The sequence below is a fragment of the Lonchura striata genome, chromosome 29 (assembly GCF_050655825.1).
Source record: "Lonchura striata isolate lonStrDom1 chromosome 29, ASM5065582v1, whole genome shotgun sequence".
Classification (NCBI taxonomy): domain Eukaryota; kingdom Metazoa; phylum Chordata; class Aves; order Passeriformes; family Estrildidae; genus Lonchura; species Lonchura striata.
Window position 1 is genome coordinate 8,464,142 of NC_140731.1, and position 24,099 is coordinate 8,488,240.

The 24,099-nt window shown below is 52.3% G+C and overlaps 1 protein-coding gene and 1 long non-coding RNA gene across 2 annotated transcripts in view; one reads left to right on the forward strand and one right to left on the reverse strand.

Moving 5' to 3' along the window:
• Positions 1 to 23,093, forward strand: part of LOC146765039 (uncharacterized) — a 30,899-nt gene extending 7,806 nt beyond the window's left edge. Inside the window, exons 6-9 of the mRNA XM_085563020.1 lie at positions 21,915 to 22,016; positions 22,228 to 22,330; positions 22,431 to 22,487; positions 22,776 to 23,093. Of these exons, the coding sequence (XP_085419146.1) occupies positions 21,915 to 22,016; positions 22,228 to 22,330; positions 22,431 to 22,487; positions 22,776 to 22,975 (462 nt within the window). The 3' untranslated portion in view covers positions 22,976 to 23,093. The remainder of the gene's footprint in view (positions 1 to 21,914; positions 22,017 to 22,227; positions 22,331 to 22,430; positions 22,488 to 22,775) is intronic.
• On the reverse strand, positions 1,493 to 3,192 carry LOC146765040 (uncharacterized). Its single transcript, XR_014950423.1, has 2 exons — positions 3,119 to 3,192; positions 1,493 to 2,237 (listed from the first exon to the last, which is right to left on the reverse strand). It is a non-coding gene; the product is annotated as an uncharacterized LOC146765040 (long non-coding RNA).
• Positions 23,094 to 24,099: the final 1,006 nt, after the last annotated feature.

Below are 24,099 nucleotides of genomic sequence, written 5' to 3' on the forward strand. Positions count from 1 at the left end.
TACAGACTCAGGGCTGGAAAAGAAGCCACTGGTGCTGGAAGAGGGCAGCAGAAGCCCTGGGAAGGCACAACCATGACACACAAAAGAAAAGCTCACCCAGTAGTGGAGAAAACCCCCTCTCCTCCGTGCTTGCATGGCCCCACAAAATGTTAATAAGCCAAGGCAAACAAGGGGAGCACAGCAGTCCAAGCCCTTCCTCACCTGCACACCAAACCATCTGGGCACGGGGTCAGACCCCCTCTCTGCTACCCCCATGAGGGTTTTTGTCGGGCTGGCTGCCCCAGCTCCAGCCCCAGCCCAGGGCACAGTGGGTGCTGAAGGCTGTCGGCAGGGATGGGAGTTGGCCCCCTCACACCCCACACAAATCAACCTGGCTCCAGCATTAATCCCATCCCGGCTGCAATAGGGGAAGCCCCGGTGCTGCACCTCGGCTGGGCCATGAAACGCCCAGGAGCATCCCCTGGCAGGGCTCACCTGCAAACTGGGTGTAGGCTGTGTCTTGGAGGAAAGTGCCACAGCCAAAGTCGATCAGTGTCAGCTGCCCGGTGGCCAGGTCGAGCAGGATGTCCCCTGGTTTGATGTCCCTGTGCAGGACCCCGCAGCTGGGGCAGCGCCGCACGGCCTCCAGCACCTGGAGGAGCAGCCCCCGCGCCTCCTCCTCCGGCAGGAACCCCCGCTCCGCCAGGGAACCCGACAGGTCCTGGCACCGCTCCGGATGCTCCAGCACCAGCACAAAGCTGTCGGGGAGCTGAAGCCACTCCAGGAGCTGAATGACACCAGCACAGCCAGAGGAGACCTTGTCCAGCAGCGCGATCTCCAGGGCTGCGCTGGTGCCGTGGGGCTGCGGGAGGAGCACGATGCCGTCAGTGGGGCTGATGCCGTGCCGGGGGTCGGGAACCCCTCGGCCAGCCCGGGATGCTCTGCGCCCTGCGCTGGCCCCACGCCCGCTCTCCCTCCAGGCGTCCTGGCAGCTCCCACCCTGCCGGGCCCCGGCTCAGCCCCGCCCGGCACGGCCCGGCTTCTGCCGCTGGCCCGGCTCATCACCAGCTCGCCCCGGTGCCGGATGCTTTCGCTGCTTTCGCTGCTTTCGCTGCTTTCGCTGCTTTCGCTGCTTTCGCTGCCGCTGCTGCCGCTGCAGCTGAAGCTCCGTGTCCATGTGTCCCTGTGTCCGTGTGTCCCGTGTCCGTGTGTCCGCTGCCCACTCGCCCCCGTGCCCAGCCCCGCACTCCCCGGGGCAGCCCCTGAGCCTGTCCAAACACGGGAACTTTGCCGTGTCCTGCCCAGACCCAGAGTCTGGACTCCTGCTCAGGGGCACAGGAATCCCCTCGGTCACTGCTGTTCATTGTCCCTGCTGAGGGTCAAACACTCTTGGAGCACATTCCCTCAATGCTGAATTTGTACCTGACCCAAGAACTGCACTTAGTCCCCAGCACTGATATCCAAAAAAAGAAAAAAAAAAAAAAAAAAAAAAAAAAAACAGGGGAAGGCAAACTGTGTGAAGCTCATGGTATTTTACACTGTCTAAAACTTGCCAAGTCGTGGATCTTAGAAGTGAGATCCATTTGCAATTAGTGGGAAGGAGAAGTAGTGAAAGATAGAAAAGGGTAGCCTAAAAATAAACAGAGAAAAACATCTTGGATTGTTTCTTTCCATTTTCATTTCATTTCTTAAAAGCTGTTTCCGTTTTCCTAGAATCTTCTCCACAGTCCTGTTTGCTGTTTCCAAGAACCTTTGCTGGAGGACAAGGAAGCTTTGAGCAGCTTCTGTCACAAGATGTGCCACCAGCTGCAGCTTCTCTTGGCTTTCCACACCGTGTGTGCAGCTCGACTCTTGCAGAAAAGTGGGACAAATAGTTGAAGAATTTTACAACTTGTTCTTTCTTTTCCTTGTGGGCTGGGCAGTTGGGCCATTGGTGAGATTCTCACTGTTATTGTTCTGCCCTAAGAAACCATGATGGGCTACCAGGAATTGTCAGGGAATGCAAGCCTGACTGAATGCAGAGAAAGAATCTCCAGAGCCTGCAGCCAGAAATGGGGAGCTCTCTGATAATCATTCCAACATCCCTATGGACAGCTTGAAAGTGATGTAGAAGATGAAAATGGGCTGACAGAGGGAGTTTGTTTCTGTGTTCATTTTAGAAGCTTCCACATCTCATGCACTGATATATATCAAGAGTTCAATCAGTTCATGAAAAGCACCAGAACAATCTGGACCTTTCAGGAGATGACTGTAAGAACCTGAAAAGGAGAAATGCAGGCAATGACTTGGTGAACTTTGTCTGGAAGAAGGGTCACTTTTCCCAAATAATTTCTAATCCATCTCCTCTGCATTTGTCTTTCTGAAAAAGGCCATTTTCATCCCAGATTCCCCATGAAATGGGAACCCTGAGCTTGTGGAAGTGCCTGAAAGATGCCCTGTTCCTCTGCAGGGACACTCGGGCTGAGACAGGAGCCACAGCCCTCTCTGGGGAAGCTTCCTCCAAGCTGGAATTTGTGCCGTGCTGGGAGAGGAGGAGGAGGGGAGAAGGCTGGCGCTGTGTGGCAGGAGCAGGAGGTTTGGGCCGCAGGACATTCCGTCTGCGCCGCTGCCCCGCAATGGGCGGGAACGCTGTGGGGAAGACTGGGGGACACTGGAGCGGGATATGGATGGCACTGGGGGGACTGGGAGGGCCTGGGAATGAACTCAGGTGTATTGGGAGGGACTGGGCTGTGCTGGGAGGGACTGGAGGGGCACAGGGACTGTACTGGGCTGTGCTTGGGATGAACTGGGCTGTACTGGGAGGGACTGGAGGGGCACTGGGGCTGTACTGGGCTGTACTGGGGATGAACTGGGCTGTGCTGGGAGGAATTGGAGGGGTTGAATGGCCGTTCCCGCCTCTGCCACCTCCCATTGGCCGAGGCTCCCGCCCATCACAGCTCCCAACCAATCAGCGTCAGGGATCATGGCTTTGGGGGCGGTGCCTGGAGTCAGCGGCGTCTATTCTTTTTGCTTACAACTCCCATAATGCCCCGCAGCCCAATAGAGCCCCATTGGGGCCGGGACTACAACGCCCGGCATGCCCCGCGCTCTACAAAGACACCCTCCCCCCCTCCAGTATCCGCCCCCATCTGCCCCATACAAAAGTGTCTCCCGAGGCCTTCCCGGACCCCAAACGCCGCGTCCGAGCCACTTCCGGGATACAGCTCCCGTCATGCTCCGCGGCGCACAGGCAGCGCTGTTCCAGCCGTGACTTCATCTCCCGTCATGCCCCGCGCCCCACCGAGAGCAGCTGTAGCTGCGCCTAGAACTCCCGTGATGCTCCGCGGCCCCGTTACACCGCATTGTATCCGCGCCTACAACTCCCATCAGCCCCCGCGCCCAGCGAGCCCCGCCCGAGCCCCCCGAGTGCTCCCCCGGACCCCGAAGGGCCCCAAATTCCCCTCGCTGACCTCCAGGGCCCCGGACCCCCGAGTGCTCCCCCGGACCCCGAACTGCCCCTCAGGATCCCTGAGTGCCCCTCCAAGCGCCCGCCCGGCTCCCCCAGGGGTCCCCCAGACCCTCAAGTTCTCTCTGAATTCCCTCCCCAGACACAAAACTGCCCCAAATCTGCCCAGAAATGTCTCCGTGGGCCCCAAAGTGGCCGCTTTTACCCTGCCTGTGAAAATGATAAGAAATTATGACAAAAATAATACAAATAAACAAAAATTAGAATAAAGAGGGCAAAATCAATAGCCAAGAGTGGTCAATGAATTAATGAAGGGAATTGTGTTACTTAGAACCAATGACCAATAAGTTTTTAGTTAGAAAACACATATAGAGATTTTTTTATAGAAGCATTAAAATTAAATAATAAAAGATTTAATAATATTTTTATGCATAATCAAAATTAAATTTTAATTGTTATTAAGCTAAAATTAATTAATTGTATTCGTTTATTAAGATTTAATTAAATTTTAATTATGAAAAAATGCATAATTTTTTAAAAAACTTTTGGCATGTCAGCCCCAGGTGGGCAATATCTGTCGGTAAGGGGCATGTGGTAAATGGATGTGATTCATGCTGAATAAGTTGTTGTCCTAGACTGCAAGGCAAGATGTATTCAATTGCCATCTGTTAGAGGTTGGTTCACTGCATTGTTTATTTTATCTTTTAGTTTTCTTCCCTAATAAAGAACTGTTTTTCCTGCTCCCATATTTTTGCCTGAGAGTCGCCCTTAACTTCAAATTTATAGCAATTTACAGGGAGGGGGTTCTACATTTATTTTTTTCCCCGTTTCAGGGAGGCTCCTGCCTTCCTTAGCAGACTCCTGTCTTTGCAAACCAAGACAGATTTTGGCACCCAAAGTGTAGCTCGAAGGCAAAGAAACAAAAAAGGGAATAACAGTTCTTGAGTAATCCAATTTTTGATTTTTGTGTGCTGCTACAGAAACCTCATTAAGCGGCACCCTGTGCTCCAGCCTGCCCTGGTTTGGGTGGCACGGAACCGTGGCTGCATTTCTCCATTTGCAGGCCCTGATCTAAACACGGCTCCTACAGCCAAGGCTGCTGTGGCTGTTCTCTGGTTTGTTTTATGGGTGAATAAGGGGAAGAATTCAGGATCTTTAACTTCCTCTGGGAAGCAGGCACATGGATTCACAGCTATCACACACTAACTGTGTGCTTTTGGGGTTACTTTAATAATGGCACCTACTGTGAGGAAATGACACCGGGGGAAATTTTCTCCCAAGCCTTTAACCATCTCTTTGGGGCTGCCCCACCAGTTTGTGAAGGGCTCAGATCCACTCCAAATACCAATGATATCATACAGGGGCTGTGTTGCTGTTAGCCCTGTTCTATTTGGCACTGAGAGACAAGGGAAGATTAACCTGGATAACCACCCTGACACCCAGCCCAGAACCTGACACGGCCCCAGAGACCAGGGATGCTGCTGCCCCAGAGCCTGACCCTGCCCCACAGCCACCCCAGATATGAACCACCCAGACTGGGTGGGGGTCTGCTGAGGGAGATGCAGGAGATGCTGAAGGAGTGCATTTCCCCAGCTGGTGAGAAGCCCTCCCCCTGCCTCGAAAAAGGAGAGTCTGATGGGGCAGCAGTGGAACCCACAGATGTTAGAACTGTCCAGGTTCCAGCTGAGCCACAAAGGCAGCCACAGCCAGCAGCAGTCGCCCCTGTAGAAACAAGGAGGTCTAAGATGGAATCAGAGCACCCAGATAAGGGAAGGCCCTCACAACCCACAGGGGAACCAGAGGTTGCGATCATCACCAAGTCCCTGATGTACAAAAGTCTCCGTAACCTGCACAAGGACATTGTACGTCAGAGACGTGAGGCTTATACAACCTGACTGCTTCAAGTCTGAGACCTCATGGGTACAGGTGTCCAGCTGGATGGTGGTGAGGCAAGGAATATGGGACCCTTGACCCACGGCTCAGGTATGAATCAGATTTTTGTAAGGGAGCCAGGGTCCCTTTCCCTCTGGGAGTGGATTTTAATGAGTGCCAGAGAGAGGTTTGTTCACAGGGTGAGAATGCAGGAGCACCAGCACAGAACATGATGGAAAACCCTTGAGGAAGGGACCAACAGCTGAAGGAAATGGCAGCATTGGAGGTACTCTTTGGGAGGGATGGACAGCATGATAATGACCCCGACAAGGTCAGGGGCACAGGGAAAATGCTGTTGAGTCTGGCAAGGCTGGGGCCATCTCAGTACACCACCTTCATTGCCATGATTAATGCTGATAACAGCCGAGAGACAGTGGGCTCTGCTGCCAACAGCTGAGAAATTGTGAGAGTATGATCCATGGCCCAGTGCAGGCTCATGGCTCTGCTGTGGGCAAGGAACTCAAAGAGGAGATGAGGGAGATGAGGGAGGAGGTGAGGAGGAACAGTTCCCACATTTGCCCCAGTGTGAGTCACAGGCCCCAAAGTCAGAGCCCAACGTTCCCCAGCCAGAGAGAGAGGGTACGCCCCACGGGCTGGCCTGGGGCTCTTTCTGCGTGACCATGGGGAAGACATGGGAAGGTGGGATGGGAAACCCATTTCTGTCCTGGCAGCGTGGGTGTGTCAGCTCAAGGAGGGAAGCACTGACCGAGGGAATTCCAGTAAAGTGAAGGTAGCCTCAGCCTCCCATGACCGAGCTGCTGAGTATGATTTGTCAGATCACCTTTAAAATACCTCTACCATGTATGCCTAGGAAAGAAACAATAACCAGGGTTAGAGGGGCCCTGTCTCTAGCCAGGGAGAAGCACTGGAAAACTGGATCTTCTGGATGGTGTGGATCCAATGGCCTGGCACATCAGAGCCACAGAAATTTGAAGCCTTAGGTGACACTGGTGCGCAGTGTACCCCAATGCCATCGGGACATGTGGGGCAGAACCTGTTTCCATTGCCGGGGTGACGGGGGGATCGCAGCAATTGACCCTGTTGGGAGCTGAGGTGAGCCTGGCTGGGAATGAGCAGCAGAAACATCCATTGTGACCGGCCCAGAGGCCCCGTGTGTTCTGGGCATAGACTTCCTCCAGAACGGATGTTACAGAGACCCAAAGGGACTCAGGTGGGCTTTTGGCATAGCTGCTGCAGAGGCAGAGGACATTAAGCAATTGAACACCTTGCCTGGACTGTCTGAGAACCCATCTGCAGTAGGACTCCTGAGGGTGGAAGAGCAATGAGTACCAATTGCCACCTCAACAGTGCACAACCGGCAGTATCAGACAAATCAAGGTGCTTTGATCCCCATCCACAGAATGATCTGTGAGCTGGAGAGCCAAGGGGTGGTCAGTAAGGCCCACTCACCCTTCCACAGCCCCATCTGGCCTGTGCACATGTCTGATGGAGAATGGAGATTGACTGTGGATTATTGTGGCTTGAATGAAGTGACTCCACCGCTGAGCGCTGCTGTGCTGGACATGCTGGAACTCCAGTATGAGCTGGAGTCCAAGGCAGCAAAGTGGTACACCCCTGCTGACATTGCTAATGCATTTTTCTCCATTCCTCTGGCAGTAGAATGCAGGCCTCAGTTTCCTTTCACCCGGAAGGGTGTGCAGTACTCCTGGAACTGACTGCTCCAGGTGTGGAAGCAGAGCCCCACCATCTGCCATGGACTGATCCAGGCTGCACTGGAAAAGGGTGAGGCTCCAGAACACCTGCAGTACATAAATGGCATCATTGTGTGAGGGAACACGGCAATGGAAGTGTTTGAGACAGGTGAGAAGATCATCCAGATACTACTAGAAGCTTCGCCATCAAGAAAAGCAAAGTCAATGGACCTGCTGAAGAGATCCAGTTCCTGGGACTGAAATGGCATGACGGATGGCACCAGATTCCCACTGAGGTCATCAACAAGATCAGGGCTATGTCCCCACCAACCAGCAAAAAGGAAACACAAGCTTTCCTAGGTGCCATAGGTTTCTGGAGAATGCATATTCCCGAGTATAGCCAGATTGTGAGCCCTCTTTATCTGGTTACCCGAAAGAAGAATGATTTCCACTGGGGCCTTGAGCAGCAACAAGCCTTCACCCAGATCAAGCAGGAGATCGCTCATGCTGTGGCCCTTGGCCCAGTCAGCACAGGACCAGAGTTGAGGAATGTGCTCTACTCTGCATCTGGGAACAATGGTCTGTCCTGGAGCCTTTGGCAGAAGGTGCCTGGGCAGATTCGAGGCCCACCATTGGGATTCTGGATCCAAAGTTACAGATGGTCTGAAGCCAGCTACATCCCAACAGAGAAGGGAATCTTGGCTTCCTATGAAGGAGTTCAAGCTGCCTCGGAGGTAATTGGCACAGAAGCACAACTCCTCCTGGCACCCTGACTGCCGGTGCTGGGGTGGATGTTCAAAGCAAAGGTTCCCTCCACCCACCATGCCACTGACGCCACATGGAGCGAGTGGATTGCCCTCATCACACAGCATGCCGTATTGGAAACCCGAATCACCCTGGGATTTTGGAGATAATTACAGACTGGACGGAAAGTGAAAACTTTGGCCTCACTAACAAAAAAGAGCAGGGAGAAGTGACACAGGCTGAAGAAGCTCCACCATACAACCAACTACCAGCAGAGGAGACCTGCTACGCTCTTTTCACTGACGGTTCCTGTCGCATCTTAGGGATGAACCGGAAGTGGAAAGCAGCCGTATGGAGCACCACACGCCAAGTTGCACAAGCTACTGAAGGAGAAAGTGAATCGAGCCAACTTGCTGAGCTCAAGGCCGTTCAGCTGGCTCTAGACATTGCTGAAAGGGAGAAGTGGCCAAAGCTCTACCTTTGTACTGATTCGTGGATGGTAGCCAATGCTCTGTGGATCTGGCTGGGAAGGTGGAGAAAGGCCAACTGGCAACATAGAGGAAAACCAATCTGGGCTGCTGATATATGGAAAGACATTGCCTCTCGGGTGGATAAACTAACAGTGAAAGTCCATCATGTAGATGCCCATGTCCCCAAAAGTCAGGCTAATGAGGAGCACCAAAACAATGAGCAGGTAGATCAGGCAGCAGGAATAGAGGTGTCAAAGATAGACTTAGACTGGCACCATAAGGGGGAGTTGTCCCTGGCTCGATGGGCCCATGATACCTCAGGCCATCAGGGCAGAGATGCCACCTACAAGCGGGCACGAGACCGAGGGGTGGCTCTAACCATGGACAGTGTTTCCCAGGTTATCCATGACTGTGAGACGTGTGCTGCCATCAAACAGGCCAAGCGGGTGAATCCTCTGTGGTATGGTGGGCGGTGGTCCAAGGACAAGTATGGGGAGGCCTGGCAGATTGACTATATCACACTGCCCCAGACACGCCAAGGCAAGCGCTACGTGCTGACCATGGTAGAAGCCACCACTGGATGGTTGGAAAGCTACCCTGTGTCTCATGCTATAGCCCGTAACACCATCCTGGGCCTTGAGAAGCAGGTCCTTTGGAGGCATGGTACCCCTGAGAGGATTGAGTCAGACAATGGGACTCATTTCAAGAACAGCCTTATCAACACCTGGGCTAGGGAACATGGCATTGAGTGGGCGTACCACATCCCAAACCATGCACCAGCTGCAGGCAAAGTGGAGAGGCACAATGGACTGTTAAAAACAATCTTAAAAGCATTGGGTGGGGGTTCTTTCAAAAATTGGGAGCAGCATTTAGCAAAGGCCACCTGGTTAGTTAACAGCCGAGGTTCCACCAATTGAGCAGGTCCTGCCCAGTCTGAGCCCCTGAATATAGTAGATGGAGATAAAGTCCCAGTGGCACATGTCAGAGGTTTGTTAGGGAAATCAGTGTGGATCAATTCTGCCTCAAGTAAGAAAAACCCATTTGTGGGATTGTCTTTGCTCAGGGACCAGGTTGTACATGGTGGATAATGCAGAGAGATGGAGCAACACGATGTGTACCTCAGGGGGATCTGACTGTGGGGTGAGACTCGTGCAAATATCACTATTTGCTGGATTTTACTGCCAGTGTCTGTACACAAAAACACACAGACATGAGACAGAAGGAAATGTGTAAGGCTCAAAGGTTTGAGCAAGTGAAATAGAAGGAAATATGTATGAGTAAGTGAAAGATGGAAGTTTTTACTTGATGGAGTTTTTACATGATGTTGAAGATATGGAGGTAAGGGGTGGAATGTCCAAGGGTGACATTATGGTGTTTGTATCTCCAATCGTGTGTTCTGTTTATGTTTGATATTATGTTCTGTGCTCTCAGAACTGACTCAGAAAGTGAAGGTTTGTTTTGCCTTGTTATCGGCCGGCTCACCTGCCCCCATGGTCTGCTGTCTAGAAGAGGCCAGTGTTGACTGACTTGCTTTCTTTTGCTTGCTGGCTTTTGCTTGCTTTGCTTTGCTTTTTTGCTTGCTTTTGCTTTTGCCTTTGCTTTTTAAATTAGTTTAGCTAAGCAGTCCAATTCTTTCCCTGGACTGTTTCTTTTCCCTTTCCCTTTCCTGAATACCATCCAACCTGCTCTGGACTGGGACCCTCTAAACACTGAGAAGCACCGAGAGCCTGCGCTCTGTGATCTGCAGCAGCCATCCCCAGTGCCCAGAGCAATCCCCAGCGCCCAGACCCGGGCGACCACTCCCAGGAGAGACTTTCTGGATTTGTCATCTCTGCAGAGTGGTGAAAGAGTTTTGTTGTCATCTGGTGTTGTTAATTTTTTTAGTGCTGGGAAGGGTTTTGTTTGTTAAATAAACAGGTTATTTTCCACTTCTCTCAGAGAAAATTCTTCCTGATTCAGGTGGGTGGGGAGGGGCTGTGGGGGATTGTTTTCTGGGGGCTCCTTCCAGAGGTTTTTCCCCAGATTTGCCCTAAACGAGGACAAATATTTTGCTGCCCATTTCGTGGCTGGAGAGAGTGAAAAAACAAACCCCATTCTAATCATATTTTGGTTCCAATTACTTTGTGTTAGTATGGAGCAGTTACTGGCTTTGTTGATTGAATTCAGAGTGTCTTTTAGAGTGGAGGCCTGTATGTGTTTCTGGTCCCTAAATTTTTTTGAGATCTTAATCCCTCTATGGTCCCTAGGTTTATTTTCTTATTCAGGAATAGCTCTGGTATTGTCCCTAATACGTAGTTTTTGCAGTAGAAGGGCACTAACCAGAATATCCATCGGGCTGGGCATGGGTGTAATGGCTTGCAGAGGGTTTATAAAGGTGCTGAAGTCTGTTCCAGGAATGCATGGCTCATAGTCATGGTTGTGCAGCCAGTTTGTTAGAGGGGAAGCAGGGGACGAGGCTTTTCAGCCTTTGCTTTCCTTCTTCTCCTCAGAATCTCTTAGCTCCCTATTAGAGAATGTTCCGTTTCCCCTGACTGTTAAAGAGACCATCTTCCTGGTGTTTAATCTGGTAACTTTCTCTATACAGTCTGCAGTCTCTCTAGAATGAGGGCTGAGATTTCTAGCGGGGCTGAAGAGACCCCTGACCCAGGAGTAGACCCAGGTGTGAGAAATCCTGAGTGGTTTGGGAAATGGGGGGGGCGGGAATTGGCACATAGACCGTTTTCCCACATTCAAATCTATTTTACTGATTTGCCTGAAGTAGGAAGGTATAAACACTTATTGGTGATAATAGATCACTTGACTCACTTTGTAGAGGCATTCCCTACCTCCAGGGCAAGTACACAAACAGTAGTAAAAATACTATTAGAAGAGATAATCCCCTGCTACAGACTAGCAGAAGTACTAGACTCAGACAGAGGGCCACACTTTGCCTCCAAAATAATTAAAGAAGTAGTTACAGCTCTAGGAACAAAGTGGCAATATCATACTCCCCAGCATCCACAAAGCTCAGGTAAAGTGAAAAGGGTAAATGGGAAAATTACGAAACAACTAACTAAATTGATGTATAAAACACAGTTATCTTGGGTAAAATGTTTACCTTTAGCCTTGTTAAATATAAGAACTCAGCCCAGAACCGATATTGGAATTTCTCCATTTGAAATGCTTTATGGGATGCCTTATGACATGGATTCTCCTATAGATCACCCTGAAATAAGTAATCAACAAATTAACCAATATGTCATGCAACTTATGAAGGCTCAGGAAGGCCTTAGAAGAGCTGGGTTACTAGTGCAACAACCTCCTTTAGACCTAGCAATCCACAATATAAATCCAGGTGATAAGGTTTTAATAAGAAACCTAGAAAGAAACCTCACTAACCCCAAACTGGGGAGCCCCCTATGTTGTTTTACTCACTACAGAATCTGCAGTCAGAACTGCCGAGGAGGGGTGGACCCATGCGAGCCAAATAAAGGGAGCGATTCCTGCTGCTGCCCAAGAGCCCTGGAGAATAACCAGCCAGCCCGGGGACCTTAAGGTCACATTTAAATGGACTGAATGGACTCAGTAAAAATTGTACGAACCAGCTGGTAGAGTGAGATATTGGACTATGGATATCCTATAACTAATGATTTTAGAGTATATTGTACAAATAAGGATTGTGATTGTTACCCTTTTGTATGCTATATTTGTAAAATTTGCCAGGAACGGTGGTGGGTCCATAGTTACAGAGGCACTCCTCCTAGGGGTATTTGTTAAGGGTGTTATCAGTTAGAAAGAGAACTGACAGAGTCAGTCCTAAGGATTGGAGAAGAGAACGGGACCCTACCAAGGGAATCCCAAGAGTGATGGGAGGTGTTTACTAAGGGGGCCAGACCTGAAAATTGTTGTTTCCACTCCAATGAACCAATTCCCTTAATTGTTCAAATTATAAAAGGGAATTGCTGGAAAACTTTACCTGGGATTCAGTGTGACTCACCACAAGTGAAGGATAAAAACTGGAAATCATTCAAAAAGAGGCAGCAAAAACAGAGTTTGGGTCCTCTTGAAGAATATCCTTGCTCCGAGAAGATGGTGCGCCTCGCGGCTTGGAGCAACCGAGTCGGCGAGTGAGGCAGAGGGATAAGAAGCGGTGGAGGAAAGAGCCCTCAGACTGGGACAATTCAAAGTATTTCAAGAACTGCCTCAAGGATACTGATCTCCCAAGGGTAAAGGTGAGCCCGGCAATAACATGTCAAAACAAACACTGGGAATGGGGAGATAATGATAATCAAACCCTGGGGCAGTTTGGACTCCACCCTTGCTAGCAAATTCTGTGCATATTAGTTATATGTTGTACCTGGCCTGGTCAAGGGGACTATGCACACCAGCCATTTAATTGGACTCTGACCAAAATAGACCAAGGGAAAGTTGTTAAGCATAATGCCACCACTGTAGCTCCCATTTTTTTTGTTACTAACAAAGACTTGGCAGACTCTATGTGGAGATGGAGTAAACCTGAACTCCGGGCTACCTATTGGCGTCCTAGTTCCAATCCTTGGAGGGGATATTGTCATTATCCCGGGGAATATCTGTGTGGGTATTGGGGCTGTGAAACCATAGCAACCGCCTTGGCTGTCACCCATCCAGGTAAATTTTTAAAGACCTCATGGTACCCTGAGGGGTGCAAAACTCCGGGGTATGGCACTCAAGGAGAAATTCTGTATAAGGGAGATTGCAGGTCCCGTAATATTGTTGTTACTAAGTTTAACTTTCAGACCTTACATTTTTAATAAAATCATAGACATTGTAAAAGGAAGATTAGAGGCAGCTCATCTAACACTTATTAGAGATAGGTAGGAAACATTGCCCAGGGACTTAGAAGTAGATGAAACCCTGGTCTTAAGCTACCAAGAGTTAAAGCGTTTTAATGAACAAATTGGTAAAGAGAAAAAGGGGGAATTGTAATAAATAAAAATTGTTTTGCTCATCAAAACGAGCGATATAGGAGATAAGAATCTGAACTGAGTAGGGAATGCAATTAGCATAGAAGACTGTGTAACTAATTATATACAAGTTAACTTTTAGGCCAAGGACAATCTGCAAGGAAGAGGAGGAGCCTTCATTCCTATGACCACCAAGGGCAGAACAAAAGACCCCCCAGGAACCAATTGCACCGACGCAGAGTGCATCGAGAGAAAATGCGTCAACAGGAAATAAAAAGGGACTATAAAAACAAAAAGGTAAAAGGGGGAAGGTGCGCCGTGGCAGAGCAGAGGCTCCCCAGCCGCCCAGCACTGTTCATTTGCTTAATACCACTTGCTTAATAAATTCTTGTTAATTGATTTATCTATAATTAGCCTCCCCAATTGAATTTGTCCATAACACCCCTGGCCCAGCAGCAGGGGACAGGGGGCACGGCCTGTCCCCCTGGCCCGGCATAGACGAAGGGCAGCCCTGCGAGTGCCCCAGTGTGGGAAGAGCTCCGTGCGCTGCTCCAGCTCCATCCCCCATGGGAGGATCCGTGCTGGATGATCCCCAGTGAGCCCCAGTGGGCAGAGCCCTGGTGACCCGTGGTGCTGCTGATCCATGTTGGGAAGACACCCGGCTGGAGGGGCTCCACATCCTCCTGGCTCCCCGTGGCCTGGATTTTCTTTTCATTTCTCTTTGCCCTTTCAAAACTCTTAAAAGCAGGCAAAAATAAAGATGTTGAGCTAAGACAAGGATAGGGACATGGAGGGGGGGGGTCTTGCAGGGGATATGGGGGATGCTGGGTTTGAAGGACTTGGGGGTTCCTGGGAGGGACCTGGGAGTTGCTCAGGGCTTTGGGCACCCCAGGCTGAGCGGCTCCAGTTGCCCTGGGAGACCCTGGTGGAGGTTCTGGGCAGCTGGTCAAGGATCCCCTGCCCTGGAACTGTCTCCATGTGCCCCATCCCAACGCCTCGTCCACCTGCAGCGGCTGCCCCATTCCTTACTCCCCTTCCATACTCCCCTTGCCCCTGCCTGTTCCCGTGTCCCCCCGTCCCGTTCCCGTCCTGCTCCCATCCCAATCCGGACCCCATTCTTGATCCTTGTACCGTATTCCCTGTCCCTGTCCCTGTCCCTGTCCCAGTCCTATTCCCTGTCCCCATTCCCGGTCCCTGTCCCCATTCCCTGTCTCTGTCACCACTCCCAGTCCCTGTCTCCATTCCCATTCCCCATTCCCTGTCCCCATTCCCATTCCCTGTCCCCATTCCCATTCCCTGTCCCCAATCCCGGTGAGACATTAATTTTGAAGAATTAAGAATTTTAGGAAAGTTAAGATGATAGTTAAATTAGATGTTGCTGACTTATCGAAAGTAGATAAATGGGCTTTGTTCATAGTTAACAGTAGTTGGATCTTAGATAAGATATCCAGGATCTATTAACTCATTGCTTGCCAGCTTTATGCTTGGGTAGCTGTGCTTATCATGTGAAACAGAATGTGATAAACAGATTTCAGGGACACAAAAACAGTTGCAGACTTCCCATACTTTAGGAATCCATTAAGCACAGGAAAACGGCAAGGATTCATTTGTCACGTGTGCATGGGAAAGGCAGAAAGGTCAGAACGAGGAAGACTTATTTTACTTCCTCATTTTGGAAACCCCTCCCCAAAATGGACCCCAGACTCATTTCAGGGGACAGAACTACACATGCTTAATTGCCTTTTTGCCAATCAGCATGTGAAGCGAATCAGAGGAAGTGACAGGGATATGAATATGCATTCATATTTTGTGTATTCAAGACTTCTGTAAATAGAAAAGCTTTGTAATACCTGTGATTTTTGCAGTGTGCATTAGGGAATTATCCCAGGTACTGCCCGGCTGTCTCAATAAACATACACTTTCTAACTTTAAACCCATAGAGAGTTTTTGTCCATCTCAGTTGGATATCGATATTAGATTGATATTCATATTTTAGTAAATCATTGTCCTAAAGAAGTCCTAGTATGTGCATTAACATGTCTTTTCTTAATATTCGAGTAATTATTCTTGCATTGCTTTAAGATAAACTGGTATGATTCAAAGAATATCCACTGAGGTACACATAGAACATTGATTTATCATAAGCAAATTGCAGTTGCAGAGATTTTCACTGACATTCTGCCACTTGTCATAATTTTAAAAGTGAAAAGTCAGCTATTAAAGTCAATAACAAAATTTCTAACTTCTAACAAAGGGAAAAAAGTATATGGTTTGCACTAGATAAAATATAAATACAGAAAATGTCTCCCAACCAAGTTCCTTGCCCTGATCAAAACATCTCCCAATCAAGTTCTTCGCCCTGAACCTTTCCAGTAAATGTGGATGAAACGTTGCATAAGTTAATAGTATTCAAAGTCCATGTTCTGTTCCTATTATTATTTTTATACAAAGAAAAAAGGGGAAAGGGGTTGGATTGAGGGTACACCCTCCTCCCCTCTGAGTCTGTTCTCATGTTTTACAATAAATCCTACAACAGTACAATACAGCTGCCTAAAATATGGACACTGGAAACCACAGACAGCATTACAAATGATCACCTGCCTCATGGACAGTTCATAGATGGATTTGATTTGTTTACAAATTATTTCTCAAGTTTGCAAACAGTTTTTCTGTTTACAGATTGTTTTCTGGAAGTTTGGTTTTTCCCCAAGGGATCAAGTGCTTAAAGGTTGTTTTTTAAAATTGGGTTTTTCTCTAAGTGTTTAATGGGCTCAGGATTAAATAGCTTTCTGCTTTTAGAGATAAGTTCAATTTGTAACCAAGAAGCATTATGCCTGTGGCCTGAGTTCTCCCCTAACAGTTCCTGGAGGGGAATGCTGCAGTTCCAGTGCAAATTAGATGCACGCTCTCCTCTGTCCCCATGTTTGCAAAGGGCCCTTGCAGATGGGTGACAGAGAACAATACACAGAATTTTATAAAGAAAAGGAGAGTGAGGTGTTCCCATGATTGACAGGGGTCTTGACCAATCAAATATCTCCCAAAACTGCAGGCACCTCACAGGCCAGAACCTGAAGGAGCGTGGAGCTAAAACCGATGAGAGCTTCCAGGCCTGGTCTTTCAAATGCCCTGTGTAAGGGGGAGCTTGGGAAATAAAATCTCTCTGTTGCCCCATGAACTCGGGAGGAGCAGTCTTTGTCTCCTGTGCCCTCGCTGCCCCATGAGACCAAAGAGATGTTCACCAGGGCCCTCCCTGTTTGTGGCCGTCCATTGCCCAGCTGAGCAGGCAGCCAGTTTTGTTTGCAGAGAGCTGCCACAGGAAGACACACAGCAGCTGGAGATTTGAATAGCAGGGCTTGGGCCAATTCTTTTTCTTTCAGAGTGCAAGAAAGACGCAAAAGCACAAGGAAACACGGCAGTGTTTCGGTGGAGTCCCTTTGTCCTGTGAAGTTCAGTAGCTGTTGGTGTTTCTGTGCTACTGCTAATCCCCTCCATGAAAAAATCATTCTGGGAAGGAGCAACAACATCTGACACGCACCAAATGTTGCCACCAGTTGCTCCAGGTGCTGCTACCAATAGCCCCTGTAGGACAGAGCACAGCCCCCAGTGCACACCAGCTTTGGCTGCCCTCTGGCAGAGAAGCCCTTTTGGGGCACAGGTTTCTGGGCAGGAGACGGGCACCGGTGCTGCCAGGGCTTGGGGGAACTCTGCTTGGGCGGGGACTGTGCCTCACCTGCTGCTGTCAGCGCTGCCCGGGCCCCAGGGCTCAGAGCAGCATTCCTGCCCTGGTCCACATGTTCCCGGTCTGTGTCCCACGGCCGTGCTTAGGATGGCCACCATGTGGGACGTGTCCCGAGGAGGCCGTGCCAGCTTCTGTGGAGGCCCCGTGCCCTTCCCGCCGCGGCTGCGTCGGCAGCTGCGGGGGCTCCTGCTGCTCTGAGCCCGCAGAGCAGGGCAGCGTTTGCTGATGGGCTGAGCCCTTCCTAAAGATCCTTTCTGGCTGTCTGACACACCTGGGGCAAGGCATTCCTTCCACCCTGGGCCACTCTGGGGGGCTGGGGGTGGCCCCAGGGCAGGTGGCAGTGCGTGCAAGGGCCCTTTGTGACACGGTGCAGCATGGTCACTATGGAACGGAACGGGACAGGGATTCCAAGGGCCCTTGGTGACACCGTGCAGCATGGTCACCGTGGAATGGAACGGGACAGGGATTCCAAGGGCCCTTGGTGACACGGTGCAGCATGGTCACCGTGGAATGGAACGGGACAGGGATTCCAAGGGCCCTTGGTGACACGCTCTGGCAGAGGTGTTGGCAGTTACAAGTTACAGTTACACTCCACAGTGCTCGGTGCACAGGACGAGAGAGGACGCGAGAGAGCGGTGCTGTGAGGAGCCCTCGCACAGCCACTCGTTCCTTGCTGACCCAGAGCTTTCCCAAGGTATTACTCCTGCAGGTGAGCTCGTGGCCAGAGCAGAGCACTTGGTGACCCCTGGCCTTCCCAAGGCAAATCTTCTGCAGCTGCCCTCGAGGGCAGACTGTGGCATTTGCTTTTCACTGTCCTTGACAGGAGTCTCCTGTCCTTGTGGCTGGAGCCCCAAGAGCAGAGTGCAGGACTTGCTGTCCTGTAGCCTTGCCAAGTCTTCACACTTGCAGGTGCCCTCAAGGCACGACTGCAGCACTTGCTGACTTGGACCTTTTCCTTTTCACCTTCTGCAAGCAGCCATGAATCCAGGCAGTGTCGTAGAGCACAGACCTGCGAGCGTGCCCAAGCTGGCCTGGGGGAAGGAGGAGAAAGAAGGCCCTGGAACTGCCCCAGCACAGCAGCCTGAAGAGCTGGAGCAGTTCCAGCCACGGCAGAAGGGTGAGTGGCAGAGCTGGGCCACAGGGCTGGTGCCTGCAGCCAGCTTGGCCCCATGCCATGCCATGCCATGCCATGCCATGCCATGCCGTGCCATGCCATGCCATGCCATAACATCCCATCCCCTGGGGCCATGCCCATGGTCAGGATGGAATAGGGGCCGGGCAGACACCCCACAGCCGTGCTCCATGCCCTGGGCCGTCACGGGGCTGTCCCTGCCTGGGCAGCGCAGGGCTGGGCTGTGTTCTCCGGCCTCTCCCGCAGACCCTCAGCCCTGGCTGCGCTCACTCTTTCCCAGATGCAGCCCTGGACCAGACACAAGAGCAGGAACCCGCCCATGGCCGCTTCCACAGAACAGCACAGGTACCTGCAGCCATCCCCACCTGGGCTGGGCCTGCTGTCACTGCTCAGCCCAGCAGCACACCTGCAGCACCCCATGGCTTCTTGCTCTTCTCCTACAGCTCGTTTGCAAATTCATCAAGAGAATTCGGCAGGAAGAGACCAGTGTCATGAGCCCTGGGCTCAGAGCATACTCAGAGCTCCTCGGACATGAGACCAGTGCCGCCCTGCTGGATTTGCTTGTGCAGAGTGGTGTTCCCAGAGCAGAGCAAGTAAGCAGATGTGGCCAGGCTTCAATTGCCCCATGAGTCACATAGCTTCCCAAGCCACTAGTGCTGGCCCCTGTGAGCCTTTGAGGCCATCGCAGTGCGGCGGGAAGGGAAGCACTTCTCTGGGGACCCTGGGAACGCTGATCCCTCTGGCAGCTTTCCAAGTCTCCCTGTGCCTTCTCCAGGTGCCCGGCATGGTGAGATACATCCACCAGTGGCTCATGGCCAATGATTCTGCTGAGCACAGGCTGGACACCGCCCTGCTGTATCTCACAGAAGCGCAGCCAAATGAGGCAGTAATGACACTCCTGCGTGTGGCCCCATCCTGTGACAGGTATGGGGCCCATCTGCCCAGAGGGCTCAGGGCTCACCCCAACCCATCGCCCTGTACAGCCTGGGCCAGGTTTCTGACCAACAGAGAGTCCCAGGGCCCTCTGGCTGCTCCCTTTCCAGGCCCTGGCATGTCAGCCCCAAGCCTGCTGCCATGCTCCCTCGTTGTCCCACAGGGGCCTGTCCCCACAGGGCTGGGCTGCCTGGCTGCTGCTGGAGAGGGGCAGTGGGCAAAGGCAGAGCCGGCAGTCAACCCGGGCCTCTAGAGATGCCCAGACCACGGTGCTGTGTCTGAGATGCCCTGAGACAGAGCTCTAACCCCGCAGAGCTGCCATGGCCATGTGGAAGACCATCATGTGCACACCCTGGACTGCAGAGCTGGCACAGCAGATACTCCTGGATGTGCTGGGGAGCTGGCCAGAGCACAGCATGAGCACCTGCGATGGGAACAGAATGACTGTCTTTGCCCTGGCTGTGAGTTTCTGCCAGTGGACTTTGCTGGCCCCAAGGCCACCTGTCCAGCAGCTCTCCATCCTCCTTTCCCCACTGCATCTCCCTGCCTCAGGCACTGGCCTGAAAGCTGGCCTAGGGACAGCTGCAGGGCCACCAGGCCCGCTGCTCCCCCTGTGGCTCTCTGGGCCTCTCCCTGCCACGCTCGGGCCCTGTCCCACGGACACCTTGGCACTGAACGCTGCCTCGGGGGGCTTCGTCCTTTGCAGGCAACTGTGGTGGTATGGAAGATCCTCCAGGAGCGCTGTGTCCCAGATATAGTGGATGAGCATTTCCCGCAGTTATTTGTGCATCTGCTCTTCCAAGTGTTCTTCAGCACCAAAGAGATGCCAGAGGAGGTGGATACCTTCTGGAAGGGATGCCAGGAAGAACACGGCCTTGCCAGCAGCCCCAACAGGTGCTCTATCCCAATCCTTCTGTCCCTGACACATGGCCAGGGCAGGAGCCAGTGCTCCCAGTGTGACCCGGGCTTTGCTCTGCACTCAGGTTTGCAGTGAGGACCCTGAAGTCCCTGCTGTGCCAAATGGACTACGAGGATGTGGTGTTGTCAATGGAGCGCAAGCGTGGCTGGGACACGCTGCTCTGTGCTGACACCCACATTTATGCCGTGGGTCTGCTGGCCAGGTGAGACCCCCTTCTCCCCATTGCTCCCCGCATTTGTGCTCTGTGTCTGGGATATCCCACTCAGTCCCCATGGCCATGGGCCAGAGGGACAAGGGACAGCCAAGCAGACTGGGAAAGGCTGGGAGAGGAGGGTGCCCAGCAGCAGCCACATCTTAAAGGGCCCAGGTCCCTCTGCAGGGTGGGGGGTAAAGACAAGAACTGCATCAGTCTGTCCTGGGAGGGGCTTCCCCCCCCGACTCAGGGTCTTAGTGTCGTAGGAGCGGGCCCCCGGCCAGTAATTATCACTGACTCCATGTATTTCAGAGGTCCGATCAATAATAATTATTATTAAGAAACCCATTGTTCTTATAGATAGTTATGATATAGGTTGATTTAATGTGTTTTCTAGTCTAAACACTATACCATTAGTTACTTAAGAAAGCACCCTTTGGTAGACAAATCTCCGTAACATATTCGGATGTTCACAATACCAGGTGCAGCATGTTAAGATAAGAATGTTTCTTCATTCTTTCCTCTGATCTTCTCAGACTTTCTCAGGCGATGCCTGGGAAAGTTGTTTGTTTCTCTCTGAGGCCAGAGAGCTGCTGCCACATCTAAGTGCCATTTTCCGCCTTCCAGGGAGATGGGCAAAGAATCCATCGACTTGTGTAAAAGCATCTTAGACTATCTCCTTCAGTTGCTCCGCAAAGAGATGCCATACTGGCACTTCCCTGCCCTGGCATTCCTTGTGGAGGTGAGTCTGAAGGCCGGCGCTGCCTCCCAGCTCTCTGCCCTCTCGTAGCCGCAGCTGCCTGGGATGGTGCCCACGCCCTGCGCTGCTGCCTGGTCCCCGCCCTGTGCGGTTCTGGGCTCCTGCCGGCCGGGTCCCCTGTCACTGCCCTGTGCCTTTCAGGTCCTGCATTGCCTGGACTTGAGTGCATGCACTGACATCATCATGGATCTCTTGTCGAGGCACTTGCTGAGTGAGCACACGGAGATGCGCCGCCAGGTTCTGAGAGCCCTCCTCTTGGTCAGGGATAATCCCTCGATGGTAAGGAGGGGGCAGCAGCTGAAGCCGTGCAGGCAGCGTGGTGCTGGGGAACGCAGTTGCTGGTCTTCAGGCACTGGGTCAGCCGCTCCCAGCTCTCCTGCCTCCCACTTCAGCTGCCTGAGGGCTGCGGGACAGGCCTTTGGCCTCTGGGCCCTGTGGCAGCAGGGTGGCCTTTCACACACTTTTGTTCCGCACAGGCCAAAAGAATGCGGAGCCTGACCGAAAGCCTCGGGGAGCTCCTGCAGGAAAATGATAGTGATGTGGTCAGGATGAGCATTGTTCTACTTAGTGATTTGTTCTTGGATAATGACACCCCAATACCCAGCCCCATCGCCCTGCAGCTGGCTAAGGTGCTCCTGCCACTCTTTGAACACGTAAGGCTCTGTGCCCTCAGCCACGGCCACTGGCTGCTGCCCAGACACTTGGTGCCCTGTGGAGATGCAGGCCTGCGCCAAGGTGGGCCAGAATCAGCTGATGCCAAGGTCTTGTTTCCTTCCTGTTACACAGGATGACTGGCATGTGCAGTGGATCTCCATGTTTGTATTTCGAGCCTTGCTGTCTACTGTAGTGGAAGAAGAGAAAAAGCTCCTGATGACACAAGTGTGTCACAGTCTGCTCCCACTCTTCTTCCACTGCCATGATGAGAATCAGAGTGTGGCAGAGGTGAGGACTCACGGGCTGCTGCTGTCGCCCTGGGAGGGGGCTTGGCTGCCTCCTGCCCTGGCGCCTGGCAGGCTGCATCCTCCTCCTGGCCCTGGCACAGGGATGCTGATCCTGGGCTGCGGGGCCATTTCCGTGTCTCTATTGCTCTCCAGGCTTCTTGGGAAACCCTGCTTTGTGTGGCCAAATTCTTAAACAGGAGAGATCTTGAAAAACCTGTAAAGAAGGAGAAACTGTGGAGGTTCATTGAGATCCTGGTAAGAAGGGCCGGGAAGCCGCAGCCCCAGCCTGGAGCAGCCCCTGAGCGCGGTGCTCGGTGTGCGGGCTGGCAGCTGTGCCCCTGCCCGCTGCTGCAGCCCGAGGCCGCGCGGGCTCTGCTCCAGGCTCCTGCGGCCCGAGCCGGGTGCCCATGGAGCCCCGGCCCGGGGGGCTGCGGGGCCAACCCTTCCCTCCTGTCGCTCTCTCCAGCTGGCAGAGGACAGCAGCAGCGTGGCCGAGCACCTGCGCCGGGCCCTGCCCTACCTGCAGAGCCCACAGGAGCCCCTGCGAGAGGCGGCCGTCAGGTTCATGGGTGAGCCACGAGCCGGGCCAGGAGGGCGTGTGGGCACAGGGCGGGCGGCGCCGCTGGCAGGGAGCTGTGCCGCTGGGCCTGACAGGCTCTGTGTTCCCAGGGACGGCCGGGCGGTACCTGAGGGGGAGGAAGGAAGAGCTCCATCTCATCTGTGAGGGTGAGTGAGGGCAGCGGGCTGCCAGCGAGGGCTGGCGGGGGAGCTGCGAGCCCTGCCCCGGCTGTGGAGGGCTCTGCTCCCTGTGCAGACCAGGGGCAGCGTGGACAGAGCACACAGAGCTTTCAGGGCACCTGGGGGATTCGTGGCTAGCAGCTTTGGGCTGATCCGGCTGGTCCCTGCTCCCTGCTGGCCATAGCCAGAGCCGGCTGGGATGGCCCTGGCACAAGGATCTCCTCGGGTCCCCTCAGATGCGGGAACTGACCATGGCGCTGTTCCTCTCTCTTTCAGCCCTAGAAGACACGGCCAATGACATCAGTGTCGCCGTTGCGAGCCTGGCAGTTCAAACATTGTCTGTCCTCCAGGGAATAGAGAGAGCTCGATATTCCCGCTTCCACAGCCTGCATGATCGGCTCTGCAGGGCATGGAGGAGACGGCCTCGTCTGTCGGGGCTCGGCTGGCTGCGCTGCTGCAGCTCTGCAGAGAGCTGATCCCAGAGGCTCTGTCTGCTGGGGCCACTCGAGCCAGCAGGAATGTTTCGTTTCTTTAGGATTGTTCTTTTCTTCTTTTTGTTTTTCTTTAGCATAGAAATATAGGATGTGTTGTAATAGACAGACTCCCAGGATCTTTCTTTTGCTGCCCAGGCTCTGCAGGGCCTAGGGGAAGAGGGAGAAAAGGGTTCCTGGGCTCAGCAAGCTGCCCAGGCATGCAGGGTTGCAGGGAAAATGGCCAGAAGCCCCTTGGCCTTTGGTGGTTCTGCTGAAGCCTTTGTGCTGCCCACAGAGCAGATGGGCAGGGGCTGGAGCTGTGGGGATCTCTGTGAGAGCGGTGCCTGGAGATGGCCACAAGCCCTGTCCCAGGCAGGAAGCGCCATCCGTGTCCTCCTGCCCGTGTGTTGCTGCCTGGAATGCTGAGGGCTCCCAGGTGCCTCTTGATGGGGCAGGTTGGCCAGGCTGGGGGAGACCCTGAGGGGACGGGGCCACGAAGGGATGAGGGGCTGTGGAAGCCCAGACAGGACAAGGCAGTGGGAAGGCACGGGGGGACGTGTGAGGGAGTGGGTAACGTTGGCTCGGGGAGGAAAGTTGGTTGGAACCAAAGGCACCACTCACCCTCACAAAAATATCACCAAAAGTCCTCACAAAAATATCATCAAAATCCCATAAAAATCCCCCCCAAAACACCCAAAACCCAACTAAAATCTTCCTAAAAAATCCCCCAAAACTCCCCAAAATCCAATAGAAATCGACTCAAAATCCTCACAAAAAATCCCACCAAAAATACCATAAAATTCCCACAAAAATTCCACTGTAGATTCCTTGAAAATGCCAGAAAAACCACACAAAATCCCAGGTAAATATCCACAAAAATTCCACCCAAAAGCCCACAAAACTCACCCAAAAAAATCCACAAAAAATCACCCCAAGGCTCACAGAAATCCCTCAAAATCCCCATAAAAATCGCCCCCAAAATCCCCTTAAATGCCACACAAAAATCCCACAAAAAGTCCCACTAAATCCCCATGAAAATCCCACAGAATCCACAGAGAAAAATTTGTACAAAAATGCAGCCAAAAATCCCCCAATCACACAAAATCCACACAAAAAATCCCACCAAA